This window comes from Perna viridis, chromosome 2 (assembly GCF_037379345.1).
Source record: "Perna viridis isolate PV_CMFRI_1.1 ecotype Kerala chromosome 2, ASM3737934v1, whole genome shotgun sequence".
Classification (NCBI taxonomy): domain Eukaryota; kingdom Metazoa; phylum Mollusca; class Bivalvia; order Mytilida; family Mytilidae; genus Perna; species Perna viridis.
The window spans coordinates 901,806-924,475 of NC_142446.1; the positions used below are offsets into that span (position 1 = coordinate 901,806).

Genomic DNA, 22,670 nt, shown 5'->3' on the forward strand with positions numbered 1-22,670 from the left:
ACCAAAAGCTTTCATAAATTGTAAAAAAAACTTTAAAAAATTCATAATATGTTTTTAGGCATTTCCATATACTTTATATAAATTGCTTAGTTCTAATGTCTAATTGCCAATATTAAATCCTTTCACCATTTGTGTCAAACATTTGAATTTAGAGCTTGAATGTTGTGTCTATTCTTGCCCCAACTGTTGAAGTATTTGACCTCTTTGGTCATTTAAAGCTTTGAGAACATTTCCTATGTTTATTGTTCCGCTATTAACTACACCAATTATGTTTCGTATGTCTTGCTTAGTTATAAAATCCTGATATTTACCTAAAACAACTAGAATATACTGTTCATATTTAGATATTTGACTGTAAGTGTAACTTCTTTTAAGTGCATAACTTTATTTTACAAAATAACAATTGTATGAAAATTTCAGTATAAGAGAGAAAATATTGGTGATGATATGGATGTTTATGGAACTGTTTCATGTAAAGCGGATTTAGAAGGAATAGCTCCTGACATTACCTTGAATATTTCCAGTGATAAATTACCTTTAGATAACATACTCATTCATCCATGTGTACAGAGTGCTGATACATCTAGTTTAGGTTTGTACAGAGTGCTGATACATCTAGTGTAGGTTTGTATAGAGTGCTGATACATCTAGTGTAGGTTTTTACAGAGTGCTGATACATCTAGTGTAGGTTTTTACAGAGTGCTGATACATCTAGTTTAGGTTTGTACAGAGTGCTGATACATCTAGTGTAGGTTTGTACAGAATGGTGAAACATCTAGTTTAGGTTTGTACAGAGTGCTGATACATCTAGTGTAGGTTTGTACAGAGTGCTGATACATCTAGTGTAGGTTTGTACAGAGTGCTGATACATCTAGTTTAGGTTTGTACGGAATGGTGAAACATCTAGTTAAGGTTTGTACAGAGTGCTGATACATCTAGTTTAGGTTTGTACAGAATGGTGAAATATCTAGTTTAGGTTTGTACAGAGTGGTGATACATTTGGTGAAGGTTTGTACAGAGTGGTGATACATCTGGTGAAGGTTTATACAGAGTGGTGATACATCTAGTGTAGGTTTGTACAGAGTGGTGGTACATCTGGTGTAAGTTTGTACAGAGTGGTGATACATCTGGTGTAGGTTTGTACAGAGTGCTGATACATCTAGTTTATGTTTGTACAGAGTGCTGATACATCTAGTTTAGGTTTGTACTGAGTGCTGATACATCTGTTGTAGATTTGTATAGAATGCTGATTCATGGTGAATTTCATCTCGTTTGTGTATTGTTAAAGGAAAGAACTCTGTAAAATGCAAGAAATTTGGTTGAATCCACTACAAAGTGATCAACACAGTTTTTCGTGTACAAAGTTTGTTTCCAAATCCAAATGTTTGGCAGAAAAAAGAGTAAAAGCAGTTGATTTAACTGAGTCTTAAAATGGGTCTGTCACTTGAAAAGGGTCATTTTTGTCCATTTCTGGCCATTTTTTGCTACATGTGGAGTAAAAAACAGGAGCCAAAGCACATTCATCCTTTAGCCTGTACCCCGTGAAGGCTACTGAAGCCAAATACAGTTGGATAGTGACGAGTGGGGGGGTCAGGAGTCCCCTGAAGGGTCACTCATGTAAAAAAAAAGCCTCTGTTTGACATAAACCAAAAGTAGTACAAGGGATTGATGTAGAAATGGTGGTGATTCCAGGGGTAAATAGAGCACTACAGATTAATTCTCTACTCCCTAAAAAATCTCTTCCTTCAGCTTTCAAGTCAGTTTTTTTTAACAAACTCTAAATCAGATAGCCTAATTTTAAAGCACATTCACTCTGCTTGCAGATGGACACTAATTATGCTTTCCTGAACTAAGATTAACACTGCTAGAACCAATAAAGTGGAACCAGGGCCAATCCCAAATAGGTCTGGGTGCAGCAAAACAAGGGTTAAGAATTAAGTTCTGAATAATAAGTTGTTTTTTTTTATTCTTAGAAACCCCATATCCCAAATATTGTAGGATATCAAGTTTATTGGGTCAAATTTTGATTCAAAATAAAAAGGTACTTACATTTTTTGTGGTTTTGAAAATCCCTTTAACCAAGTAGATATTATTGTGAAAATAAAATCAGGGATTATCATTTACATTATTGTTTCATTATTTTTTAACTTGGTGTCCAGCATTATCAGTCATCGTCATTCCCTAGGGTTTCCTGTCCGGGTCTATGGTGGGAATGTTTGATCTGAAAATACACCATAGTGGTCAGCATGGCAAAAACAATCCTAATTTTTAGTAAAAGACTACATTTGTGATATTTTTCACACAAATGCATATGTTTATGGAGAGTTGATAGAAAATCTACATTATTGGCTAATTAGCAGCTAATAATTCATCATTTTATCTTGGTTGATTTTTCTAGCTCCAACAGACACAAGACCAAACTCAAGAAGAATAAGATTTACACCTCCCATTGAAATGTTTACATTATGTCATTACTCAGTACCAAGGTTACAGCAACTTCCTGTTTCTGGCTGTTATGAAATGAAGGCAAGTTTAATCATTGGTGGCCTTTCAAATTCAGATTTTGTCAAAATAAAGTTTGGGGAATACTTAAAATCTATTTAGCTTGAACAATATTGAGTGAATCTGCTTTTTAGCTCACTTGTCTTACAAGGCTATGTGAGCTTTTCTCATCAATTTGCATCCCTCGTCATTGTCCTCTGTCGTCTGTCATGAATAGGCCTGCAGCAGTGCTAAACTTGTCGTAAAAGGCAACTAAATAGTGCTCAGAAACCTAGCCAGGGGTTAGGTGCTCTGCCCACAGAGCAACTGGGATGTGTGCCCCTGGTGGTAGAATGGGATACCCCTGGCATGTTACATGCTGGGGTTGTCGGGCTATAATATGGAAAACCTGACCGCAAACCATAGTGGTGCACCGTGTTGGGAAAGATGTCACGTTCCTTTCACATTAAAGAACCCTGCTGTGGTATTCGATAGGAGTAGGAACCTTTGTGCTCCGCCACAGGAGGCTAAATTTCCCGACCTTACCCATCCCCCCTTTTTTCTAGTGGCAATCAAAATTTGTCGACCCTATTATCCTTGTGTCCCATACTTTTTTTTCATTTCATCATCATTTCATGTTCATTTTATCATCGATTTCATGTTCATCATCTGAATATAGCTGAAATATTGCTGCTCGGACATTAAACCCCAACAAACAAACATCGTCCGTCGTTAACTTTTCTTTAAAAATCTTTTCCTCTGAAACCACAGAAGGGAATTAGATCAAACTTGGTGACAATCATCCTTGGCATGTCTACTCACAAAATTCTATTCATACACGGCTGCTGTTACTAAAAATAGAACATAAGGGGTATCACCATATATTTCTGTTTATGTCTCAAAAACCATAACAGATAGAAGAAATTTAAGACATCTTAGGCCTTTTTGCTCGATGAGATCTATCTTCCAGGTCTATATCAAGATAATCGATGTAATAATTTTGGAGTTAATTGCCCTTATTTTGCTAATTTTACCTTGTTAGCTCACCTGGCCATAGGCCATGTGAGTTATTGCCATCACTTGGCGTTTGGCATACGTCGTTGTCGTCATTAACAATTCTTCACACATCTTCTTCTCTGAAGCTACTGAATAGATTTGGATGAAACTTTTTATGATTGTTTTTTTAGAGTATCCTGCACAAAATGACTGTTTTGATTTTTGATCTGTTAAAAAACATAGCTGCCATTACTAAAAATAAAACATAGGGGTCAGACAGCAGTTTTTTGCATATATATATCTCCAAAACTGTTAGGTTTAATTAAATTCTAACTTGGTATAAGTGTTTAGCATGATGAAATCTATTTGTGGTGTAGTTTTGGTGAAGATCTGTTGACCCATATTTGAGTTATTGCCTTTTTTTAACATTTTTTGCTGTGTTTGATGTTATTACTTTAAGAAATCTTCTCCTTAGAAACTATAATACAGAATTCAATGGAAATTAATCTGATTGTTTTTAAGGGTGTCCTTAACAAAATGACTGTTTGGATTTATGATCGGTGAAAAAACATGGCTGACATTACTGAAAATAGGACATAGGGGTCAGACAGTAGTTTTTTACATATATCTCCAATACTGTTAGGTTTAACCAAATTCTGCTTGGTAGAAGTGTTCAGCATGATTAAATCTATCTGTGATGTTTTTTTGGTGAAGATCTGTTGACCCATGTTGGAGTTATTGCCCTTTTTGGATGTTTTTGATGTTATTACTTTAAAAAATCTTCTCCTCAGAAACTGTTATACAGAATTCAATGAAAGTTGGTATTACTGTTTTTTGTAGGTTATCCTACACAAAGTGACTGTTTTGAATTTTGATTGATGAAAAAACATGGTTTCTGTTACTAAAAATAGAATAAAGGGGGTCGAAATACAGCTTTTTGCAAATAACTCAAAAGCCGTTGAATTTAGCCAAATTCTGATGGAGAGTAATATTGTTCACCATCAGTAGACGGACCTTTGCCAAAATTTTCAAAATGATTTGTTGCCTGTTGTAGGATTTATGGCCCCTGAAACAGATTTTTTGTTGTTTTGATGTGTACAACACTCTCTGAAACCAATTGCAACAAAATTTAATTTAATTCAATTTAATTTTTTTACTGTTTCCTCCATTAACTGATCATTTAAAAATTTTCATCAGTCAAAAAACATGGCGGTTGTTACTAAAAATTGAACACAGGGGTCAAAATGCTTTTTTTTTGCTTTTTTTCTCTCAACTATAAATGCTATCAATCAGATAAACATGATATTCTGAGTTGACGGCCAGTATAGAATTTATTTTCAAAATGGCTACCATTTTACGACCATTTTCTCCAGTTGCTCAGATTCCATGTATAGGAAACTAGATATTTTTAGTTGAATGGTGATGACGAAAGATTGTTCTTGGTGGCCATTTTTCCACATATTTTTTTTATTTGCTTTGATTTCAGTGATAATTGGTTTATATAGTAAACATGGTTTCCTGATATGTATGGTGATGAAGAAAATTTTGGGTAGCCATGGTTTAACTTCATTTTATGTTCTTTTTCAGCAAATCTATACTGGACTAATGCCCCTTCAGTCCTGGTGGAATAACAGGGCATAAGGGTACCCCTGCCCAAATTTCTTTCAGAGGTTTTAAAACACTTTGAAGACATTTCCAACATTTTACAGTACCTTAGGTACTCTTTTGAGGTTACAGCATTCTTCAGTATATGCTCTTTTTCAGCAATTTTTTTGTCAAACATGGTAACACGGCATGATACCTTTACTTAGTAGGGTATGGTTTGTCAGGTGAGCGATTCAAGCTCTTCAAGACCCTCTTGTTTTTTTGGCAGTTTTTAACGACCTTTTTATTCAGAAAAAATGAAAGCAGATTGATGATTAATGTAAATTGATAAAATGTTCAGTATTTCCATATCTATTATTGGTGCAAATTACAGAGAATTTGTTGACCTTTGTTGACCTTTCTAGGAGTTATGGTCCTTGAAAATGTCATTTTTGAAATTTTTATCAGTTTTTGCCAATATTTTAGAAAACAAAAGCAGATTTATGATAATTGTAAATTATAAAATGTTCAGTATTTCAATATCTTTTTTTTGGTGCAAATTTCTGAAATATCTGTTAACACTTCTTTAAATTATGGCCTTAGAAAGTGTGATTGACATTTTCCCTGTTTTTGCCTGTTGTTAACTAAACAATAGCAGATTGATGACAAATGTAAAGTTAAAAAAAATATATGTTTCGGTATGTAAAGATCTATGATTGGTGCAAATTTGGGAAAAATCTGTTGATTGCATTTTTTAATGATTTTTTGCACTTTTAACATGTTATTCTGTCAGCATAAATAGAATGATGATTAATGTTAAAAATGCTCAGTATTATGACAAATATCATCTGTGTAAATTTGGTCAAAGACGTTTTACCATTTTTAGATTTTGCATGTATTCAACTTTTTAAAGCTATTAAACCAGGTGAGCGATTCAGGCTCCTGGGAGCCTCTTGTTATCTCACCAAAACAAGTTTCAAATGACCATTACCACTTTCTTCTATACTCCATAAACTTTTCACATTTTATTCAACCACTTAATTAAACTTGTGAGGTATGATGTATTGATGGTTTCTTACAGATCTGCTTGATTGAACAGGATGACTGCTAGTGGTCTTTCTAGGTTTTTGCCAGTTCAGTTCCTAAGAATGTAGTATGATAACAGCAATGATCTCTATCAATGATCAGGTGGCTCCTGTGGTGGTTATATTTAAATAATTGGCCAATTTTTGAAGTACATCATCCCTAAAAGTGCATATTCAATGTTTCGAAACATGATAGGATTGTTGACAGCAGTGACTTCACTTTTGATTCTGCTCAGTCAGCTCCATTAGTGGTTGCAGCCACTCAAATTTGACATTAAAATCCTATTGGGAAGCAAATATAGTTGATAAATTTTAAAAATTAGTTTTCTGCTGTTCTTGTAACATTTAAATTATATTTCCAGATTAGTGATTCGGGAGAAAAGGAGTCTCTTGTTTTATGTGATAGGCATGCATCTCCAATAAAATTTGAATAGTTGTCCCTTAGAAATAATATATTATATCAGAAACTGTTTCATAAATTTTATATGCCTATCTTTCCATACAGGATATGTTATGGTATATCATTGTCTGTCTGTCCATCTATCTAGTTATCTGTCTTCATACTTAAAGACTATAACTCGAAAAACACTTCCACTAATTTTCATAGTTTTTCTTTCCTCTTTTGTCTACCCTGTACTTAACATTTTAGGACAACTCATCAAGTATTTAAAAAAGTAGAAGACATTTCCCTGCTTGTGCACCTGGTTCATGCTCCCAGTTTTTAGTGGTCAGAGATGGTCATTATACCTCCGCTCCAAAGGAGTGGGTGTATACTGTTTTATCCTTGTCTGTATTTTCGTATGTCCTTGTTTCCAAAATTATTTTTTCTGTCAGTTTTCCCAGCAACTACACATCCCAGTGGCTTGAAATTTTTACACATTCTTTCTGTAGGTTTGCCATATATTTGAATCCATTTTTAGAAAAAGTTGACAATTTACTGGTTTTTACTGAGGACTTTGTTTATGTTCCATATATCTTGATTGAAAGTGGGTTATCACTAGTGAGCCAGATTTTTTGTTTGCTTTTATTTCTCTGTGTTGTTTTGTGTTCTTTGTTGTGTGTGGCAGTTGTCCCTGTCTAGTCTTTATCCTGTGGTTATATTCTTTTGATTTCCGCTCGAATCTAAGCCCCCTTGATTACTCTTTCATGAAACTTTGTTGAATTGTTTCTTTCTGTTGATTTGAGCTACCTTTCTATTATATAAAATTCCAATTTTATGTTAAGGAGTTGTGGGACTTCATCAATACATGAAAGGGACAATCCACCGTTAAGGGAAAATTTGGGATATATACAATATTTTTATATGTAGCTCCCTTTCAAAATGAATAAATTTCGGATTTTTCATTTTCATGTTATGGGACTTACCACTACTCCACAATAAGAAGGGTTTTCACATATAAGCAGACAATAACTAAAAAAATGCAGCAGTTTTTATGTCACTTTGGTGAATTGTTTATTTCTATTGATGTCAGCTCCCATTTGATTTTTTTTTTAATTTCTAATGATATATTATTGTAAAACCACAAAAAATTGCAGTCATATTATGTAACGATGTTGTTGTCTTTGATAATTTTTTTGTTTCTGTGTGATAACTTTAATTGTAGTGAATTAATTGGCATAAAATTTGTATATATTGTTACTTGCTATTAAAGAAAGCTTGCTATCTGAAATGGGGTCAGTGGCCCTAACATTCTGCAAAAAGGGTAAAATAGGTGTTTATTTAAAATTGATATAGATGGTTTATTTCTCATTCAATTTTGACAATACCTGTTTTTAATTTGTTTGTTGTAAAATTCTGGTTTTTTTTTACTATTTAACAGATTTTGATTAGCATAAAGCATTATCTGTCTATAGGAGACCAAAGTGGGGCCACATTCTGAAGATCAACTTTTTTATCTGGTCTGAATTTTTTAAGAATTGGATTCCTTGTGGAAATCCCTACCTGTATTTCCAATCAGAACTGGAGTACCTCTCACCAGTGGTCAAAGGGACCAAAACTTCATCTTCTGAAAGACAGTATTTTAAAATTGTTCATTTGATCTTAGTTTTTCGTAATGTGTTCCTCTTTACACAGGCATTTAGAAGTATGCTAATAAATCTCCCCAGTCATTAACTGTTTTTGAAATATTAGACACAAAGTGATCCATTTAAACACCCTGAAAGCAGAACATTACTTAAGTTGAATTTCAAAATATTGTGCTATATTTTATCAAAACCAGTTGTTGTGTCAATATTGACCTGTAAGTCCCTTTATTAATGTGTCAGTAACTTACACTGTGTCCACAATTGCCCCAAGTCAACAGAGTTCGACTAACTGAAGGTGCATCATGCTGCATTTGGCAAAGTTTTTTATAGACTCTTTTGTGGTAAGTTGATGAGCATGCTCAATATACACTTCCACATGGGAGGGCTTGGGTAGAACAACAGAAATTTCTTTGAGGAAGTGTATATTGAGCATGCGCTACATATACTCATTGACTATCCCACAGTTAGCACAAAAGGGTCTGTTGAGTTATGGGACTTTTTTCATACATAAGAACAGACAATTTTACTATTGAAGGAATATTTGGGGTTTATAGAAATCATGTTGTCTGTCTGTCTGATAGTCTGGCCTGATAATATAATTTAAGTCTTATTTTAAGTATATAAAAAATTATCTCATAACATCCATTCTGGTCAAAATCTTATCCTGTTTCAAAACATTTAATCACATTCAGAATTAAGAACAGTATCAAGCTCGGATGTTTTATCCAAACTTGCCCCATCTGTTCAGATTTTGACATCTATTTGCATATCAAGCTGTACCCTGTGAAGCATTTCATTAAAAAAGTTTACTTCTTTAAATAGTTTTTGCTATAATGTATTGGGACATCACTTGGGTTGATTAAGGCTAGAGTTTCATTATTAGTAGTCCATGGTTGTTTTTGCTCTGTTTCTTTACTGAAGATTCAAAAATTTAAAACAAAATTTTTGTGAATGAAATTATCATTTTTAGCAAAACCCAGTTTCCTGACTTGCTGAAACTATGCAGACTTTTTCTATTGCGCTAGAATTCTAACAAATAGGCTTCTGGAGCGGGGTTATGTTGCTACAAGATTGAAGTCTTCACTACAGAAGTTTTATGGTTGTCATTATGAACTCGTGGATCGTTATGGTGTATCCATCTGCACCATGAAAACTGATTTGTTCAACGTGTCGTAGTTTTCTTTTCCTCTTTCGTCTACCCCGGACTTGACTTTTTATGAGCAACTCGGCGGGTGTTTCCAGGAAAGCAGAGGACGCTTACCCTACCGGTGCACCTGGTCCATGCTCCCAGTTTTTAGTGGAGTCCAAGTTGCTCATTTGCTTTTGTTGCTTTGTATGTATGGTTTTAGTTACTTTATGTTCTTTGTTGTGTATGTCTGTTTTCCATGTCTGGTCTTTGTCCTTGGATTACATTCTTTTGATAACCACTATAACCTTGGCTCACTTGATTACTCTTTCACTTCGAGCAGATTGATTGGTCTGTATATGTCGTGCTGAGGTTGAAGAAGGTTGAAAACTCATTTTGAGATTTTTGAGAAATCCTGGCTTACAAATGTGGCCATTAACTTGAGCTAAGATTCCTTAAAAAAATCAAATTCTGGTATCAAGAAAGTTATGTTAAATGATGCTTTCTTTTTGCAGATAAAAGGGAGAACAGCAACACTGTCTGTATTGTTACAACTAAACCCTGGCATCAAGAACAACATGGAGTACTGTGAACTTCAAATACCTTTTTATAACAAGTAGGTTTTACTTAGAATACCTTTCAATAACAAGTAGGTTTTACTGGGAATACCTTTCTATAGCAAGAAGGTTTTACTTAGAATACCTTTCTATAACAAGAAGGTTTTACTGGGAACACCTTTCTATAACAAGTAGGTTTTACTGGGAATACATTTCTATAACAAGTAGGTTTTACTTAGAATACTTTTCTATAACAAGTAGGTTTTACTTAGAATACCTTTCTATAACAAGTAGGTTTTACTGGGAATACCTTTCTATGACAAGTAGGTGTTACTGGGAATACCTTTCTATAACAAGAAGGTTTTACTCAGAATACCTTTCTATGACAACTAGGCTTTACTGGGAATACCTTTCTATAACAAGAAGGTTTTACTGGGAATACATTTCTATAACAAGTAGGTTTTACTTAGAATACTTTTCTATAACAAGTAGGTTTTACTTAGAATACCTTTCAATAACATGAAGGTTTTACTTAGAATACCTTTCTATAACAAGAAGGTTTTATGTAGAATAGCTTTCTATAACAAGTACGTTTTTCCTGGGAATACCTTTCTATAACAGGTAGGTTTTACTGGGAATACCTTTCTATAACAAGTAGGTTTTACTTGGAATATCTGTGTATTGTTGAATCAAGGTTTTTGTTGACATAATTAGTTGAGAGTTTTACTAAATTTACTAATTCATAAATATATTCATAAATATAAAGATTTGATGCTGAAGTTCAGCTGTACTTGTTGAAACTTAATCAAAAATGGGATTTCGCATCTTAGTTTTTATTGTAATGTAATAGATAAAGCTCAAAAGTTTAAACAGAATCCTATTCGTCTGGACAAAAATTTGGAATAAAGTTATCTGTATGAGTTATCTTCACCGTATCATTGTTGATTGTTAAATTATGTTTTCATTTGTTTTAAAATTGACTCTCTTGTTAATAAATTTAATATTAATTAACTCCATTACATCTTGTCCTACTTCATGCCATTACTTTTATTTCGGCATTTGCAAGACCTTGATTTACTTAGACATTTTATGATATGTTTTCTATAAATCCTGTTGGTTAACACACAGACAACTGCATGATCAATAAAATTAATAAGTTCTTTACTAAGGTACTCTATTTCATGTTTTTAGTATGCTGATGGCATTTGATAGTTATTTTGCAAAGTTTAAGATTAACAAATCCCACGTAATTATGTTAATATGCATGTGAACGTCATTGCTTTTTATCTTGCATTTGCAAGATGACCTTGTTTTAATTAGACATTTTATATGTTTTCACTAAATCCTGTAGGAAGTGTTTTTATTGATATATTTGTTTGAGTAAACAGTTTGTTGTCTTTTGTCTCATTTGTTAAAGTGTTTGGATTCTGTATTGATCTCAAGAGTTAAATCTGAATTCAACAGATTTTATAGTTTGTTTTATTGGTGTATTTTCCCACCACTGTCTCAAGTTAGGGGGAGGGTTGAGTACTTACAATCATATATATTGGTGTATTTTCCCACCACTGTCTCAGGTTAGAGGGGAGGGTTGAGCGCTCACAATCATGTTTATTGGTGTACTTTCCCACCACTGTCTCAGGTTAGTGGGGAGGGTTTAGTACTCACGATCATGTTTATTGGTGTATTTTCCCACCACTGTCTCAGGTTAGGGGGAGGGTTGAGCGCTCACAATCATGTTTATTGGTGTATTTTCCCACCACTGTCTCAGGTAAGGGGTAGGGTTGAGCGCTCACAATCATATATATTGGTGTATTTTCCCACCATTGTCTCAGGTTAGGAGGGAGGGTTGAGCGCTCACAATCATGTTTATTGGTGTATTTTCCCACCACTGTCTCAGGTTAGGGGGGAGGGTTTAGTACTCACAATCATGTTTATTGGTGTATTTTCCCACCACTGTCTCAGGTTAAGGGGGAGGGTTGAGCGCTCACAATCATGTTTATTGGTGTATTTTCCCACCACTGTCTCAGGTTAGGGGGGAGGGTTGGGTACTCACAATCATGTTTATTGGTGTATTTTCCCACCACTGTCTCAGGTTAGGGGGGAGGGTTGAGTACTCACAATCATGTTTATTGGTGTATTTTCCCCCACTGTCTCAGGTTAGGGGGGAGGGTTGGGTACTCACAATCATGTTTATTGGTGTATTTTCCCACCACTGTCTCAGGTTAGGGGGGAGGGTTGAGTACTCACAATCATGTTTATTGGTGTATTTTCCCCCACTGTCTCAGGTTAGGGGGAGGATTGAGTACTCACAATCATGTTTATTGGTGTATTTTCCCACCACTGTCTCAGGTTAGGGGGAGGGTTGAGCGCTCACAATCATGTTTACCCTGGCAACATACTTTATGTCCCTGTCCCTGTCCCAAGCCAAGAGCCTGTAGTCTAGTGGATGTCATTGTTTTTTTATGTTCATCGTTTTCTATAGATAAGGTTGATTTTCGTCTTTTATAAATAGTTTCATTTTATTCATTTAGGAGCCTTTTACAGCTTGCGTTATGGTATGGTTTTTGCCCATCATTGAAGACCATGTGGTGACCTGTAGAAATTTAATTGTTTGTGCTGGACTGTCTCATTGGCAGTCTATTTTTATACAAGTCAATATCTTGAACAGAGAAACTTTTGATTGATGAAATGATCCATAAAAAGATTTCAGTCCCTTGTGATAGGAGTTACTGCTCTGGAAATGTGAAAAAAAAATAGCCATTTTTGCAGTTTTTGGCTAACATCTAGCTGTTAAAGAAAGGTTTCAATTGCTAAAACATTTTTTATTCTTGCACTAAATATTAATAAGGCAAAGAAATGGGTTCCAGATGAGTGATTCCATGGGGCGTTAGTTTTACTGGGATGACAGTACTGTATTCACATTTCAAAAGGTTTTACTCTTAATATCATTAGGTTGTCTATATGTCTGAGGTCATTAAATCTAAACCAGTTATCAGACAACAGCATCAGCTAGTGTATAAAGGCCTCTCTAGATAAACAGGAGACAAAAATCTCTAGATAAACAGGAGGCAAAATCCAAAAATCAATATTCTTTAGAATGGGTTCAAACTGTTGGTGAATTTTCATGAGTGAAAAACAGTCAGTGGACATAGATTTTACTTAAAATTTGTGTTTGGCTTTTGTCTATCCAGTAGGTAGATCATTTGTTGACTAGCCAGTTAATTTCTCAATTCAAACTGTTACCCTCTGGCCAATTAGTTTGTTCCCCTGGGCAATAAATTGTATGTTTTATTACTGAATGTTTAAAGAATCCATGTGCGACATTCACTTAATTTGTTTGGGTTGAATTGCATCACTTTCTGTAATAAAAACAGTGTCTTTGTTTTGTCATTGCAGAGGACACATCTCTATGTTTGAGAGTAATGTTACTCAGGGTAATACTATGCTATCCCCAGATAAATCCATACTTGTATGGAATATAGGTATGTTTATTTTTATCAATTAATATTGAATAGCTGAATAAACTCAGAGAAAATTAAATACTGTTTCCTGTGTTACTGTTATTTTCAAAGGTTGTTTATACACCCGTCTAAGATGGGATGTATGATAGTATACCATTGTCTGTCGGTCCGTATGTCATCCACACTTCCGATAATAACTCAAAAACACTTTCACCAGCTTTATGAAACTTCAGTTAATTGTTCATATCTATTGATGTAATCCCCCTTTCGATTTTTTATATATTTCAGATTTTTCGTTTCCTTGTAATGAATTTTTATACTGAAAAATGGGGGATTTTCAAGTTTTTGGACAATAACTCAAAAACACTTTTGCAACTTTCATGAAACTTTGGTGAATTGTTCATATCTATTTATGTAAGCTCCTTTCAATTTTTATAAACTTCAGATTTTTTGTTTTTTTCTGTGTTATGAATTTTTATACATAGAAAAAAGGGGATTTTCAAGTTTTTGCACAATAACTCAAACACACTTTCACTAACTTTTATGAAACTTTGGTATTGTTCAAATCTTTTGAAGTATGCTCCCTTCCCATTTGTATTAATGTCAAAATTTACGTTTCCGTGTTATGAAGTTCTACTCTTTAAAAAATTGCAGAAACGGCCAAGGAAATTTATTCATTGAAAAATCATAGAAACAGACTATTTGTTATGTTAGTGCCAAATTTTGTGTGCATTTTTTATTTACTTTTTTTAGGGGGTGGGTGGGTTGGGGGAGGGTATTTAACAGGGTTCACAGTATTTCTAGATCATATAAATTCATTTAAAGCATAAGGACAAGTTAAAAGGGCAACGGGCATATCATTATTGACAATGGTACTTCTCAAAATTTTCATTGTGTTTGTACAAGGTAAAGTACTGGAGTACGTAGACTAGCTCTGATTTATCTTGGTCATTGTAGTGGCTTAAAATCATTGTTGTCAATTAAGATCAAAGATTGGAATAGACAAAGCAGTCACCTGACTTTGATATTGGTAAAACATCTATTAAGAAACCTCTAGGGGAAGAAACTTTATTACGTTTGTAAGTTTGAGTTATTGAAGTCCATGAGATTGATGTAGATGTGAAATGTATATAGGTAACTTCACTGACATGTGTTGATCAATCTGCTTTCTTATTGAGTCAGAGTTTAAGTTTTCATTATTTTTGGACCTGATTTTCAAATGAGTAAAATAAATTATTTCATAATTTGCCATAGCTCATCACAAATTTCCATAAAAGGGCATCATAACAGGAAAATAAGAAAATGAATACTTAGAACAAATGAAAATACCACGACAAGTCGTCCTATTTCTAGCTGGCACATTACCACCATTTTACATGAACAGCTTTTCAGTATTCAGATGTTGAAGTAAAATTTAAGTACAAGTTTCTCTTCTCATCCGATATTGACACAGTACATTAATACTTTGATTTTTGCAGGAACAAGATTTACATCTAAAACACAGAGTATATCATTAGATGCTACTGTCAACTTTGCTGATGGAAAACTAGGAAGTTCTTATGAAGATCCATTCTGTAAGGGACAGAACTCCTATGCTCAGGTGGGTGTTTATGTAGAGACTGAACTCTTGTACTCAAGTGGGTGTTAATGTAAGGGACAGAACTCCTTTGCCCAGGTGGATGTTCATGTAGGGACAGAGCTCTTGTACTCATGTGTGTTTTTATGTAAGGGACAGAACTCCTATACTCAGGTGGGTGTTTATGTAGGGACAGAACTCCTGTGCCCAGGTGGGTGCTTATGTAAGGGACCAAACTCCTGTATTCAGGTGGATGTTTATGAAGGGACAGAACTCCTGTACTCAGGTGGGTGTTTATGAAGGTACAGAACTCCTGTACTCAGATGGGTGTTCATGTAGGGACAGAACTTATGTACTCTGGTAGGTGTTAATGTATGGACATAAATGCTGAGGTGGGTGTTAATGTAGTGGCAAGGCTTTAAGAAAAAAAAATGTGTTATAATTGCAGGTGTCCTCAATATTCTTTTACAACTGACACACTGAAGAAGTTCAAACTACTACTAATTGATAGTTGAAATCTGTGGAACTTTGTTTGTCCTGCTTTTCTTTCATAAGTAAGATGAAGCTATAGAATTAAGCTCTCTTTGTGACCTTTCTACTGTACATAATTGTGTAGATGTTGTAACTTTAGTTTTTCCCATGATGACTGTATGATTGAATAGAACATTCCCTGAATATGTTACTCATGTAAATTGATGTAATAAAGGTTGGCCAGCCACTGTTATGCTGGTCATGGAACATTTCATCATGGCCAACCATTGTTTGGCTGATCGTGGGACATTATATCACAGCTAGCCACTGTTTGACTGGTCATGGGACATTCCATTTTATATCCAGCCATTGTTCAACTGGTCATGGGACATTCCAACATTTCCAGCCACTGTTTGACCGGTCATTGGACATTCCACCATTACCAGCCACTGTTTGACCGGTCATGGGACATTCCACCATTACCAGCCTCTGTTTGACCGGTCATAGGACATTCCATCATTAGTAGCCTTTGTTTGACCGGTCATGGGACATTCCATTATTTCCAGCCTCTATTTGACTGGTCATGCGACATTCAATTGTACGACTGACATTATCCAGTTATGCCTTATTAGTACAGAGTCTTTAAGTTCATCATTTGCATTTGGGTTGTTCATGAAGGACAAAACTATACGACATACACACAATGACTTCTCATCCTGTATTGTCAACTTTCCTTTAATCTATGGCAACATCCCTTAAGCTGCTGCTTATGGAGTTTTTATATCACAACTCATATGTTATACCAGAGATTGAAGTCACCATTACAGAAGTCATGAACTCATGGATTGTTATGGTGTATCCATCTGCACCATGATAACCGATTTGTTTACCATGTCATAGTTTTCGTCTACCCTGGATTTCACGTTTTATTAGCAACTCAGCGGGTGTTCTAGAAAAGCAGAGGACACTTACCCTACCAGTGCACCTGGTTTATGCTTTCAGTTTTTGGTTGGAGTCCGAGTTGCTGTTTGCTTTAAATCTGATTATGTGTACATGTTCATATTGGTTATTTCATGTTCTTTGTTGTGTGTGTGTCTGTTTTTCCTGTCTGGTCTTTATCCTTGGATTATATTCTTTTGATTTCTGTTCAGATCTTGGTTCCCTTGATTATTTTTTCCAACTAATCATCAATATTTATTAAACAGAACAATATTAAAATGATAATCAGCCTTTCAACATAGCCAAACTTGAATGGATTAACCAAATGCAAGCCTGAATTTAAAAACTGCCCAGTCCCCCGAAGTAATTCTAGTATCATTCTTCATATCAGACTTGACTTTAAAACCCACTTTTTAAACTTCATACATTCTTGAAATAAATTACTTCAAATCCGCGATATTGTTAAATGAACTGATATTGCCCTGGGCATCTTTTCACAAAGCACTCGTTAGACTTACATAAACGCAAATCCTTAACACATCCACTGGAGTAAGTAAGTTTTGTGAAATGATGCACAGGTGTGAATGGCACCTGTTGTACACTTGAGGTTGCTCCGGTTGTTTAGTGGTTGGACCTCTCTGTGACTTTGCCTTGGCAAAATTTATCTCACCAGATTTTACTCACTTGCAATATGAAAGGTGCCACTGGCTGAGCAGGACTTACTTACCCTTGATATCACTTCCGTTTTTATGCCCCCACGACAAACAGTCGGGGCATATTAATTTACCAATGTCCGTCCGTCCGGATTACACATGATCATGGCTTGTCCTGCTATCTCCCCGAACAGTTTTTGAACTACATCTAAAACATTTTACAGGATATTTCTATGCATGATTATGCATGATTAAGGTGCGCAGGGCCAAAGAATTTTAATTTTCGTGAAATATTACGGAAATTGGTGATAGTTAGACTTTGTCATTTTCATCAGAAATAGGGCTATATTGCTTGTCCGGCTATCTCCTCCTGTTGTTTTTGAACTACATGTAAAATATTTTTTGCAGGATGTTTCTACACATAATGATGGTGTGCAAGGTCATAGGATCTTGATTTTTGTGGAATATTACGGAACTGGGTGAAAGGTGGGCTTAGGAATATTACGGAACTGGGTGATAGGTGGACTTAGTAATTTTTGTCAGAAACATACCCCAAGCAACTAAGTTAGGGGTTTGTTATTGGGGGTATTAACATTTTTAATGTGTACGTCAGTCCGTCCATTAGCCCTCTTTGTCTCATCGCAAGTATTTTTGCAGTGCTTAGCCTAACACACCAAATATTTACTGCATCAATCGACAGTACATAACCTTTCTGTATCAGCAAACCATGTCCTCATGCAAAAATAAACGTTTTAATTTGGCAAATCTAGCGAGCGGGGGCATCATTAGTGTCTTACAGACACATATGATTTATTATCACTACTAACAAATGACGCGGGGCTACTGTGACAAACAGGGCTTCTAGTTTTTATTTCTTTTTTTGTGGGAGTTCATAGTCAAGTAGTGGTGTATATGTATTTTATTCTGTTCACTACATTGTGTTTGTAAATCATCTTTGTTATGTTGAAATTAAATAAAATGATTTGATATTCAACTTTCATAAAACCTATGTTCCTATGATTCTTTTGGAATATTTGGCATCTGCCATGGTGGAATTTCTAGTGACGTCATCAGTTGTTACAGGAGAACAAGATGAAAATGTCACATCACTTTTGAACAAGCTTTATTGACAATGTGACACAATCACACAAGAACCATCAGCGATTTTTTCATATCACATTCAATTTCTCGATGGCGTTATATCACAAATTTCCAACTGTCTAGAAGCATCCTCCCAAGTCAGGGTCTACCCTTGCTTCCCAAACTTGTGAGGATGTCAAACAACCAAATCATAGAAATACACGAATCTTTCTTGTGAATCCTTATGAAGCATCATTTCTTAGGCATTCGTAAGCAATCGTATTAAAATTCGTCGGCATTCGTAAACAACTCTTAATGATTCCTAGACATTTCGCATTCGTACGTATCGATTCGCAAAAGAATAGAAAAAAATGGACATGTCAAATTATATCAATCCAAGCTTTAAAGGCATCAATAGACAAGACGAAATATAAGATTTGGTCATATTATTTTCAAGAGACGAAATGAATACAAATATAAACGTATACTGTATAAAACAAAACATTAAATCATGACAATATAATAATTTCAGTGTGCAATTAATCAAAATACAAAAATAATTCTAACTGAAGACTCGATAAATATAGATCTAAACAAAAAAAATACATAAGCCAATCGAATGACAAAGTCAATCAAATAAGGACCAGCCAAACAGGAATTCAATTTAGAAATCAACCACCGTAAAAACCGATCACCCATGACAAAACTTGTACCCAACAACTAGTAATTTTTAGGGTCGAAATAGTACAATGTCCACAAATCTTAACCATTCGTAAGGCATCGTTAATCGATCGTAAAAACTCGTGAAGTATTCGCAAGAACTGTTTTGATTGTTATTTTATACGATTGTTTCATGGTTCATTTACAAATGATTGCTAGTAGTTTACGAAAGTTTTTGGATGGATTTACGGATTAACACGAATTCAAGCAAACACTTTGCGAATATATACTAATGATTTGTCTAAGGGGAAGAGGCATGGGTTGTCGTGCGAAGAAGGTAAATGTATTTTTGGTTTGATATTGACATATTTCTCTCGTAAAGAATGTCAAATTGCATAAGCATGAGGCTGCATTGCTTGAATTTGTATGAAAAAATGCAACTCAATTGAAAAATCATTACCGTTTGTAAAATACTCGTAACTAAACCGGAAGTTTCCGTTAAGTTTTCGCAAACCATAATTCGTTAATCATCCGTAAAAGCTATGTCAAAATCGTAAAAGTTGGCATTGCATCTCAGTTGTTCTTTGTCAACAATATTGTATATTTAACGAGTTCTGTGCCACAGGGCCGATCATCGGCCCAAAGTAGTACTCCTTTCAGTACCAGAGGGCCGATCCATCGGCCCTTTCAAAAACCTGTTGTTTTCTTAGCGCCACAATAGCAAGGCCTTTGTGACGACGGAACTTGACATTGAGAGGCAAAAAGGGGAGGCTCCATACAGGAAAGTTTTGGTAATTCACTAGTGATTTTATTAATCAATTATATATATTTTTAATTACCTTGGCTGGATGACTGGGGGAGGGGCTAACGTCAACAAGTTTTTCTCTTATGCTGTTACATGTACTGGTTATCATAAGAATTATAACATTTACGTTAACATATAATCTTAATGAAATGCTTATATACAATTTAGTGCTAGACATGGTATTACATGAATTCAATAAACAGTGTACATGCATTCATTTAAATATATGAGCCTTTGCTAACATGAACCTCATTTCCCCCAATTAATTGTTTGTCTTTTAAGATGACAATTGAACCGTTATTTGATTTATATCAGTTGCTAGAGAAAAAAATCATTTTTTATTTTTGTTCTATTTTTCTATTATCACTATTTTCTATGGAACCGAAGGCCACGTATCTGGTCCTATCCCCTTCATTCCCCCATCCCCCCAAAAAAAGCTGCTGGCGTGGTATTTTTCTAGGCATGCAAAACTCGAACAGGAAGCTGATATCGTAGATCAACCAAAATTACTTATAATGTATGCCATATCTTTATAAAGCCACACCAAATTTTGAAACAAGCCCATCCATTGACGGAATGACGTACAAACAAGGTGGTTTCAATGTCGTTTAGTGGGGGGGGGTTAAAAGTGATAAAATAATACCAATGAATACACAGATACGGAGGCCGATATCGGCCACTCTTTTTTTTATCTTGTATCTTGAATTTTCAACTTATTATCTTGAAGTTTTTTTAATTAAAAAAGAATGGCCAATATAGGTTTTCATACACAGATCATAACAAATAAAGTGATAGCAATAGAAATGGTAAGTTTTTTTAACCATTGTACATTCATTTTTGTCAAATTTAACCGCCTCTATTCCAACAATCATATTTTTGGTGAAAACAAAAAAGTGAAGTGTTCCCCGAAAAAAAAATCACAATCGGTATTGTCTTAGTCCGTATATCAAATGGATTGGAAATTTAATCAATTGTAAAATAATGTGAATTTTAAAATCTGTCAAAAGCTTTCTTAATTTGTCAGTTATTCCCCTTCCAAAAAAAAAAATAAGGAGTGACTCGCCATGCATGTATCATGTCTGTCTTCCAATATTTTGTTTGTGTTTTGTTTGAATGTACGATGCAGTAAAATTATGACCACTTGCGCCTGCGAAAGGGAGATCTTTCGATAAAAGTGTTCATATATTTTGAGGCTCAAAGGTGAAACTCCTCTTAAACTTTTCATTGATTGGAAAGACAGTTGGATGCAAACTAAACAAACTATTATTTTTACATGTATCGTTTGAATAGCATTTTACATGAAATCATTTTTGTCTGATAGTACTCACTGCCCTTTTTATGTTATTTTTTTCCGGGAAAAATATTTTATATGCACAATTTAAGATAAAAGTCTACAAAAAATGTAGGTAAAGTGAGGTAGCATCTTTTTTTTGTATTTATTTTATTTCCTCCAAAAGGTCATTCCCTGTCGACAGTGTCGTTTGCTTTTTGTTCATTTACGTTCACATTTTGTAATTGTTTTTTAATGTTTAATATTTAGCTTAGCTGCCCTGTCAATATTTTCAGACTTTCAATCAAGGGAAAATCAATTTTTAAAAATAGTAATAGGGAAACAATTGCATGGTATTCATTCCACCCTCTTGATGCCTCATATCGGAGGCAGCATTGTAACGTCATACAATCGTTGCACGACGAAACGTCACAGAACAACAGCTCGGAAAATATTTTTGAAAATACGTCTGGCACTCTCTTAGAGAAAACTCTGGCAGTCAAAGGATTAACTTTATGCGCGCTGTTCGTATTTCATTGAATAATCAGCGTATATGGCTAGAATTATAATGGTCATTCTCTAATGTGCTCAGTTTAATTTTCATACCGCTTGACTTTTTTGTTCCCAGAGTTCGATTGGCTTATAAATCAATTGTCTTGGACTCCATCTTGAATCGCCTCGCTTACCATTGTAGTTATATTTCAGTTAAATAGGATAATTTTGGTGTTTTCTTACCTTAAATAAGAATTATGAAGGGACTCGGGAAGATTTGAAGTGAAAGAAAAACCTTTGAAATCGTCTGGTTTCTTTTGTTTGGAATGTTTGCGTTTGTGTGACGCCAACATGTTTCCTAAAGAATCGGAATCATAATGTTTCGCGCGCTTTTCATTTTGGGTATTTTTGACGTTTTTTTGTGCATTAGAGAAACAGAATCTACACTCAAAGCTTGTTGATTATGAATTTCTCATATCTCGTGAAAGAAATTTTATAGTTCGAATAGATCGGCAAGCCTCGCGATCAAAACAATAAAATTTATTTCACTCGATGTGTGAAATTAATTTTATTACTAAATAAATGTTGTTTTGCTAAAGTTTATAATTATTCAGCGAATTTGCCCTCTAGACGTAATATTTTGATATATGAGCTATTTCACTGAGGCTTACAGGATTGTCGAGAGTGGCTGAAGTTAACAGCTATGGTTTGCTCTTTTGCATGTTTAATTTCATTAATTTTTAGAATGTTGTTTTTCACAATTTTAATCAAATCCATATTTTATACTTTTCCGTTGTTTAATATTAAAACATTGTCACATTTTCTGAGTCTTACAAGGTTGTCCCAGTAGCGAAAAACGACGTTTTCCCATATGTAAACTTTTTAGATTCTTAACGATTCGTAAGAAAAATTCGTGTAAGGAGTATAATTTAAATGTTGATCTATGGTGTGTTTCAGTTATTTTTGAAGATGTCTGACTTGACTTATTCTGGATGTTTCATAGACCCTAAAACAGTTCAAGTTTCACCTAATACTAAGTTTAAACTTACTATAGGTAAGTCAATTTCTATTTTAAACATTTATGTTAGTTATAGGGGTGGGGTTGATTTCAGATTTTATACATGTATGTTGGTTATAGGGGGGTTTGATTTCAGATTTTATACATGTATGTTAGTTATAGGGGGGTTGATTTCAGATTTTATACATGTATGTTAGTTATAGGGGGGTTTGATTTCAGATTTTATACATGTATGTTAGTTATATGGGGGTTTGATTTCAGGTTTTATACATGTATGGGGGGTTGATTTCAGATTTTATACATGTATGGGGGGTTTGATTTCAGATTTTCGTTATATGAAAGTTGTATCATTTTTGTTAGTTGTATAAATTTATATAAAATAAGACATTTT

The 22,670-nt window shown here is 34.5% G+C and overlaps 1 protein-coding gene across 3 annotated transcripts in view; it reads left to right on the forward strand.

Annotated features, from left to right (window-relative positions):
* Nucleotides 1-22,670, forward strand: part of LOC148623236 (AP-5 complex subunit mu-1-like) — a 54,809-nt gene that overhangs the window by 30,034 nt on the left and 2,105 nt on the right. The window contains exons 8-13 of one of the 3 annotated variants that reach the window (XM_088564956.1): nucleotides 421-592; nucleotides 2,399-2,526; nucleotides 9,813-9,913; nucleotides 13,251-13,336; nucleotides 14,794-14,915; nucleotides 22,219-22,315. In XM_088564956.1, the coding sequence (XP_088421082.1) occupies nucleotides 421-592; nucleotides 2,399-2,526; nucleotides 9,813-9,913; nucleotides 13,251-13,336; nucleotides 14,794-14,915; nucleotides 22,219-22,315 (706 nt within the window). Of the gene's footprint in view, nucleotides 1-420; nucleotides 593-2,398; nucleotides 2,527-9,812; nucleotides 9,914-13,250; nucleotides 13,337-14,793; nucleotides 14,916-17,362; nucleotides 17,788-22,218; nucleotides 22,316-22,670 lie in introns of those variants that run through there. The other 2 variants (XM_088564957.1, XM_088564958.1) reach the window with 2 other exon arrangements.